Source organism: Gobio gobio, assembly GCF_949357685.1.
Source record: "Gobio gobio genome assembly, chromosome: 20".
In the NCBI taxonomy this organism is placed as follows: domain Eukaryota; kingdom Metazoa; phylum Chordata; class Actinopteri; order Cypriniformes; family Gobionidae; genus Gobio; species Gobio gobio.
Genome location: NC_137113.1, coordinates 43,721,353 through 43,729,707, shown reverse-complemented (window position 1 = coordinate 43,729,707; position 8,355 = coordinate 43,721,353). Strand labels below are relative to the sequence as shown.

At 37.4% G+C, this 8,355-nt stretch overlaps 1 protein-coding gene across 1 annotated transcript; it reads left to right on the top strand.

The window, feature by feature from the left end:
* Nucleotides 1–267: 267 nt before the first annotated feature.
* On the top strand, nt 268–7,433 carry LOC307144226 (chymotrypsin-like protease CTRL-1; the record flags this gene model as incomplete). Its single annotated transcript, XM_079846329.1, has 6 exons — nt 268–280; nt 429–449; nt 2,646–2,808; nt 2,903–3,177; nt 3,945–4,093; nt 7,125–7,433. 6 exons carry the CDS (start codon nt 268–270, stop codon nt 7,431–7,433), a joined length of 930 nt encoding a protein of 309 aa, XP_079702455.1.
* Between the last annotated feature and the right edge of the window lie 922 nt (nt 7,434–8,355).

Genomic DNA, 8,355 nt, shown 5'->3' with positions numbered 1-8,355 from the left:
TTGTGTTTTAAAAGAAAATAGGTTGTGTTTTAGCTATTACTCACGTCACCTTCATGCATACTTTAATTTACTGCAAGGAACGAGACGAGACAAACCTGTTTTATTATTTAGTTCTTTGTCTACTTCTTATTGACCAGAAAGACACGTCACACAGAGGGTATTTAAAGAGAATAAAAGAGGTAAGACACATCTCTTTCAATTTCTCTATCACAGCATTTCACTTCAGCCATGGAGTTGTCAGTGATCTTGCTCAGCTTTATAGTCATGATGAGTATGGAGGGTAAGTTTGATCATGAGTATATACAGTATGTGTGTGTTTGCCTAGTCAGATGTTAATGTGAGTGAAGATTCACTGAAAATCATTTTCTTAATCACTATTTTGTTTTTCCATGAATATCAAAACATATTTTCTGCTCTTTTCTCTGCAGGCTCAAATTCACAGACATACGGTAAGAGCAGCACAAGATAAATCATACACAAGTTATATTGTGCTAATAGGGCTGCACGATTTGGGGGGAAAATTTAATTGAAATTTTCTGATTACAAATTGTGAGTAAGATTTAAATTTGATTAAAAAAAAAGTTTGCTGTGCTTGGTTGTAGGGCTGCACAGTTTGGCCAGAATTTTGTGATTATATATCAATATGGCTAAAATAATAATAATAATACCATTTTATATATATTTTTTCTTGTTATTATGCGTCACCGCGGTGCCACAAAGCCTGTCACAATCGAAGGCTCTTCAAATGCAGCCTCCAACTTATCTAATGAAGCAAAAAAATATATAAAAACTTTAAAGCGGTTCAAATGTTTATTATATACAGATATGGACCATATAGTGAACATATTTAGACCGTTTGTGAACCCTGTTTTGTTTTCAGACAGTTTAATATAACTTTCAAAAAAGTCCAGTAAATATTACTGTCGCTCATCAGCTGCAGCTGTCACAGTTGCTAGGCGTCAAGAACAGTCCTCCGTAGAATAGACCATCCCATTTAACAATGCTCTGTCCTTCCTTCACGGTCTTTGAAGGTGTGGCCTTTGAAGTCCCAGTCCTTCGAAGGATGTAGCCTCTGAATTGGCACACTTGAGCCCATAGGACTGCTTGCAGGAAATTATGACATTATGACACAGATAGAGGAAATTTGGTCCGACTGTCAAGGTTGCACTTACATTTATGCTAATAACGTTTGAACTGTAAGTGCTAGAAACACATTTCTTTCCCTCTGATTCCTTGGATCAAGACTATTCGATTGCATACTATGATTCATTTAGAATTTTTTGAAAAACCAACTTCACCAAATTTGCCTCAGATCATCTTGCAAGCAAAAAGTTATTAAAAGCTTTTTGATAATCCGAACTGTTCTAGAATAATGCACAGAAGTAGTGAAGAATAAAATAAGCGTGCAAGCTTAGAATAAACAGACCGTTATCGTTCATTGGTGTGGACGCTAATATAGTTATAGTTATCTTTATAGTTATTGTTCTTGGTGTGAACAGGCCTTAAAGGATTAGTTCACTTTTAAATAAACTTTTGCTGATAATTTACTCACCCCAATCTCATCCAAGATGTCCATGTCTTTCTTTCTGCAGTCGAAAAGAACGAGCAGTATTTATGCTATTATTTTACCTATTATCAGACGAACGTGATCATCTCTGAGCTCCGCCATAACTTTCGTTAAGTGAGGTCAAAATATGAGCGTGGTCATAGATATATCAACCGTAGATGCCTCATTCTACTGATCCGTGCAGGCGCTAATGAGGCATCTACGTGCACATCTATGACCATGCTTTGAAGCTGTACTGAAACATTTGGACCTTGAACCGTTTGGAGCCCATTGAAGTCCATTATATGGAGAAAAATCCTGGAGTGTTTTCATCAAAAACCTTAATTTCTTTTTGACAAAAGGAAAGAAAGACATGGACATCTTGGATGACATGGGGGTGAGTAAATTATCAGCAAAGGCTTATTTAAAAGTGAACTAATCCTTTAACTTTTGTGTTTGGCCCCAATAATTGCTAATAATTTAATTATTAATTCAATAATACATTTATTATTGTCATTACTACTACACTCTAAAAAAAAAGGTTCTATATGGCACCAAAAATGTTTCTTGGCTCATAATCATAGGGGAACCTTTTTTAGTGTTATATAGCACCAATATTGGTGCTTGAGTGGAACCACTGAAGCACCAAAATTGGTGCTATATAACACTAAAAAAGGTTCCCCTATGATTACGAGCCAAGAACCATTTTTGGTGCCATATAGACCCTTTTTTTTTTTTAGAGTGTAGTACTAAATGAAAATGTAAAAATGACTGCATTATTTCACTGTACAATAAAATAATAGTCGTTAAGGAAAATAGGATAATAAGTATTGTTTTTATTTTATTTTACATTACACCTGTAGAATAATAATACTAATATATATGGTTGTATTAAGTTTTATTTTGACAGCAGCAAACCACAGGGAGTCCTCATTTATTTTTCCGATAAGTGCTTCTCATTAAAATGGGAACATAATAATGAGCTGTTGGGTTTCACTCTGAAACAATCTATTCACATATTTAAACAGCAGTCTTATCACAATCTCGGTTTTATTTGATTAGTCGTGCAGATTTGTGACATATAATTTATTGTCTGCAGATTGTGGTGTAGCTCCCCTGAATACACGTATTGTGGGTGGCACAGATGCTCCTGCAGGTAACTGGCCCTGGCAGGTCAGTTTACATTACGATGGCAGACACATCTGTGGAGGAACCCTGATCCACAACCAGTGGGTGATGACGGCTGCTCACTGCATAGTTTCGTAAGGGCTGCTTTATGACTTTTAAATCTTTCGCAGCTTAACTTTTAAACTATGTTTCCATAAGCAAATTTACTAAAACTTTCTTTTACAACAGTACTAACTTCGACAGATGGAAGTTGTACTTAGGAAGAGAAACCCAGAGCATGTTGCTTCCCAACGCAAATGAAGTGGAAGTCAGTATTCAGTCCATCCTTGTCCATCCAAAGTACAACGACTCCCTTTTGAATAATGACATCTCCCTGATGAAACTGAGTCAACCTGTGAACTTCACTCAATACATTCGTCCAGTCTGTCTGGCATCTAAAGAAAGTGTCTTTCACAATGCCACAACCTGCTGGGCTACGGGTTGGGGAAACATTGGCAAAAACGGTGAGTGTCCTAAAACTAGTGATTCATGACTTAAAGATATGTATTTGATGCAGTGTTTGTTTGCAACTAATTTTAACTTTATTTTATTTTAGCTTGTAAATTATTATAATCATAGACTGCTAAACAAATAAAATGTAATCTCTAATAGAGGTTCTGACAAAAGAATAACTGCTGCAGTCTATTTAAAAATATATATCATGAATTTGAATGAATTTTTAAAATCTTTTTGAATGAATGATTCAACGCATCTCTTCAATGAACGATTCAGTGAAACATTTTCTTAACAGACCCCCAAACCACCCCCCGCCCTTTAAAATTAATTCCCCGGACTCCGCCCTCTCGTTCCCCCCCGAAATCCAGCCTAAATTCAATCTGTTCATCATATAGGCCTAAACCGATCGAGTCTCTTCAGAAAATTTGGACCAAACCGCTTAATTAATATTGATTAATTTTACAAAAAGGTCTTAATTTGTCTTCAGAAGATAAACGAAAGTCTTACAGGTTTGGTCTTACAGTTTTGAGTGAACAATCCATTTAATGTTTTAGTGTGGTGGTGGAACAATTTTCCATTAATGGTGTTTTCGTATTGTGGTTTTAGCTGGATTAAGCTGGTCAAACTGGTCTCCCAGCTGGCCAAGCTGCTGTTCAACTGGTTTTTAGTTAGTTAGCTATTACCAGGTTGCCAACCAGTTTAGGCTGGGTATGCTATTTTTTAAAGAGGGGTAAACATGTCATTAACACACAAACACTGTCTCTGTGTATGACAGAGGCTTTGCCTGCTCCCCAGACTCTGCAGGAGGTGGAAATCCCGGTTGTGGGCAGCTCACAATGTAGCTGCCAGTATAAGCCAGTACTTGATATTACAATCACACCACAGATGATTTGTGCTGGGAGAACTAGTAAAGGAATCTGTCAGGTGAGTCAAACAAAGGAAAATTCTGTCATTACATTTTCTAAGAATATTCTGTGCATTCTTTTTATATATATTTATATCTTTTTACAGTATATTGTATATATAATGAGGACTGGGACTATCAAGCTTGAAAATGAGAAATAGCATCATAAAAGTATCTTGAAAGTAGTCCATATAACATTCATTACAAATTGTAAAGTTGTGTAGTAAATTATGTCTTCTGAAGCCCTAGGGTTGGCATGAAACAGAAGTTACGATAGTCTTTTCTTCCCTATTGTAACATACACTATATTGCCAACAGTTTTGGGACGCCTGCCTTTACATGCACATGAACTTTAATGACATCATATTCTTAATCTGTATGGTTATATATGGAGTTGCCCCACCCTTTGCAGCTTTAACAGCTTCAACTGTTCTGGGAAGGCTTTCCACAAGGTTTAGGAGTGTGTTTATGGGAATTTTTGACCATTCGTCTAGAAGTGCATTTGTGAGGTCAGTCACTGAAGGCCTGGCTCACAGTCTTCGCTCCAATTCATCCCAAAGGTGTTCCATCGGGTTGAGGTCAGGACTCTATGCAGGCCAGTCAAGTTCCTCCACACCAAACTCGCTCATCCATGTCTTTATGGACCTTTTATGGGCCATACCCAAAATGTTCCCACAAAGTTGGGAGCATTAAATTGTCCAAAATGTCTTGGTATGCTGAAGCATTAAGAGTTCCTTTCACTGGAACTAAGGGGCCAAGCCCAATCCTTGAAAAACAACCCCACACCATAATCCCCTCCCCACCAAACTTTACACGTGGCACAATGCAGTCAGGCAAGTACCGTTCTCCGGGCAACTGTCAAACCCAGACTCGTCCATCAGATTGCCAGACTGAGAAGCGTGATTGGTCACTCCAGAGAACACGTCTCCACTGCTCTAGAGTCCAGTAGCGTCGTGCTTTACCCCACTGCATCCCACGCTTTGCATTGCACTTGGTGATGTAAGGCTTGGATTCAGTTGCTTGGAAGCTCTCTACGCACTAAGGCTGCATCTAATTACTTTTTTGTTTTGTCGCTTAATCTATCGATAATTTTTTTATTAGTCGACTAATCTAACAAATATTTTTTACAGATTATTTTAATAATCCTTTGCCTAACTTTCACATAAATCAGTACAACTTCTACCATTAGTATAACAAACTTTTATTAAATAATCTTCTAATAAATACTTCAACTTATTTGAAATTTCCCATTATATAAAATAAAGTCGCAGAATTAAATCACAAAAAACACGTCAGGGCATGTCTGCCATTTAAATACTGCCTAATACAGTGCAACAAATACCTGAAATGCAGTTTAATGCAGTTTTATCGGTAAGTGCAGCGGCCATGTGGGGCGTGCAAACGGTGACATCGTTTTTTTTAAAAAGAAATCTTGCACACAGCGTTGCCTCTTCCTGAGAAATAAAAATGCAATAATAACATCACTAACATATCAAAGAGGTTAGTGAATATGTATATAATTTTAACATGAAATCTATGAATGATGACAATATTAATTGTATTTCAGAGAGGTTGGTGTACTTATGCCATTTTATAATAAAATATATGTACACAAGAAGCATTTTAAACATTATTAGTGCATAAGTAATGATACTATTCATCATAAAATGTATACAGAGTAGACCTAAGTAGGAAAGGTTGTTTACTATAATATCTTATTAATTACCATATTTGAGTATGATTTACTTAAGTGACTTGTGCCAATAGTAAACGAAAATGCACTTTTATCTGCAAAGGTTCACATACAGGAGCTTTCAGCAGTGTTAATGTATATCTAGTCGTCCATTTTGAAAATCTACAAGTGCATAAACAACTTCTAACAACTGGCAAGTGTACTGAAAGTGTCATTGCCAGACTAAAGCTGAATTTAAAAGTTAAAGTCCACTTTATTGTCACCGAAGGGCAAAATAAAATACATGTGATTAGCATTATTATATAGCACATTCGGAGGTAATAGCCGATGGCTTTAGCTCTAAGTGGCAGACATCAACTAAATATTTTCAACTAAAATACATTTTCAACTAAATTACTGACTGAGCTGTACAGCCGAAGCAAATTCTATTGCATTATTTTCCTGTCTAACACTGTGAAGCTGCTTTGAAACAATCGCCATTGTAAAAAGTGCTATATAAATAAAGGTGACTTGACTTGACTCTAAGTAGAGTCAACCGGAATACAGCAGATAAGAATGCAACACTCCCAAAATTCACTCTAATAAATACCGAAGTTCCTTTTAGATTTTGGCTTTAAGTGATAAATTATCATTTTCACTATGCCCGGGAGCAGAAGTCGCCATTCTTCTAGATGAATGTAAATAATGTGACGCGTTGACGCATTTCACGCACATCGACATATTTTCGTAGTCGTTGCAGCCCTACTACGCACTGTTGTTGAGCTAATATGAAGGCCACACGAAGTTTGTCTCTCGACACGAAGAGGTCTGTAGCTATTGACTCTGCAGGAAGTTGGCGACTTCTGCGCACTGTGCACCTCAACATGCGCTGACCCCACTCTATGATTTACGTGGCCTACCACTTCGTGGCTGAGTTGTTGTTGTTCCCAATTGCTTCCACTTTGTTATAATACTGCTGACCGTGGAAATTTCACTAGCTCCTGAGAGCGACCCATTCTTTCACAAATGTTTGTAGAAGCGTCTGCATGCCTAGGTGCTTGATTTTACACACCTGTGGCCATGGAAATGATTGGAACACCTGAATTCAATGATTTGGAGGGGTGTCCCAATACTTTTGGCAATATAGTGTATGTCTAAAACGACTTCTTGAATAAAAAAAAGGGCAGGACTTGATTTTGTCCATGGGGAATTGATTGAATATGTGTTTTGCTGTTGGTCGATCTCATGTGAGTGACAGGTTTTCAGAGATGGAAATTATCTTGATTAAATATTATGAGGCATTATGAGTTCATGGTGACTATAAACAACCCTTTTTGACTTGTCTTGATTCTCTATCTGCTCTCTGCTTCCCTCTGCAGGGAGATTCTGGAGGTCCAATACAGTGCAAACAGGGATCTGTGTGGGTCCAGGCTGGGATCTCAAGTTTTGGGACGAGCATTGGCTGTGCCATGGAAGGTTTCCCAGAGGTGTTTTCACGTGTCTCTGAGTTCAACACTTGGGTCACAGACAACGTGAAGGGAGCCACCATTGGCTTTGTGACATTTAAATCCAACGGCACGGACGGCAGCTTTACATGCTCAGCCACAGTTCACTTCTCCCTCTACTCTAGTTTTATCATTCTCTTCACCGCACTCATCTCAAATTTCCTCACACTCACTGTCACTTAAAACTGACTCTCACACACACACATGCACCTTTGATCTAACAGGTTAAGGTGAAAAGGAATGTGTGACAGAAAAAAATATGCAGTGAAATTCTGAATGACTTGAAAAGGACATAAAACGCTGATTTTCTGTTTATCGAGAGAAGCTATCCTTCGCTGGTAGATGCTGTAATACAAAAACCAACCTTCTCCTCTGACAGCTGTTCAAATATATCTGTGTATTGTGATGAAATATGATGAAATATTTTTTTTTTTGAAAGCTACATATAAATTGCAAATATTATATTATAGTAGATGCTACCAATGCCCAGTTTTGGAGGGCCCTTAACAAAAAGACTTGTTTTTCTGCAGCAGGCTGGTCAGCTATAATGACATTCAGAGCTGGGGTTACTGGCTCAAAATGTGCTCAAAATCATGTTTAAAAAATGCTGATTCTCATTGCCATAATACAGTTCAATTGTCACAGTTATGCTCAGTTGTGGTTTTATTTTCTCTCAGTCTGCTTACCGGTTTCCTGTGTTCCTTTGTTGTAGTCTTTAGTTGCCGTGGACACTCATGCAGAGTGCACCTGTTCGTGGTTTAGTTATATACTTAAGTTCCTCCTTGCATTCAGTTCATAATAATGTGTCTTAAAAAGTCTCCCTTTTAATTGTGGATACAAATATGACAGGTTTGGTAAAAATCTAGGTTACATACTCACAGAGCTGCATGTACCTGCTGAGCACATCATTGAGATGAGATCAATGCTAACAGACTGCTTTCTCCAGTTATACATTAGACCTTTTTCATGGGCAGGTTTATAATCATTAAATTAGGTAAGCGGCTCACATATTGAACTTATTTGAATAGTTAATAAAATACATTTCATATATAAATTAATACAATTTGCAACATTCAAAGTTGCTAAAAATGATGATACAGAGAGC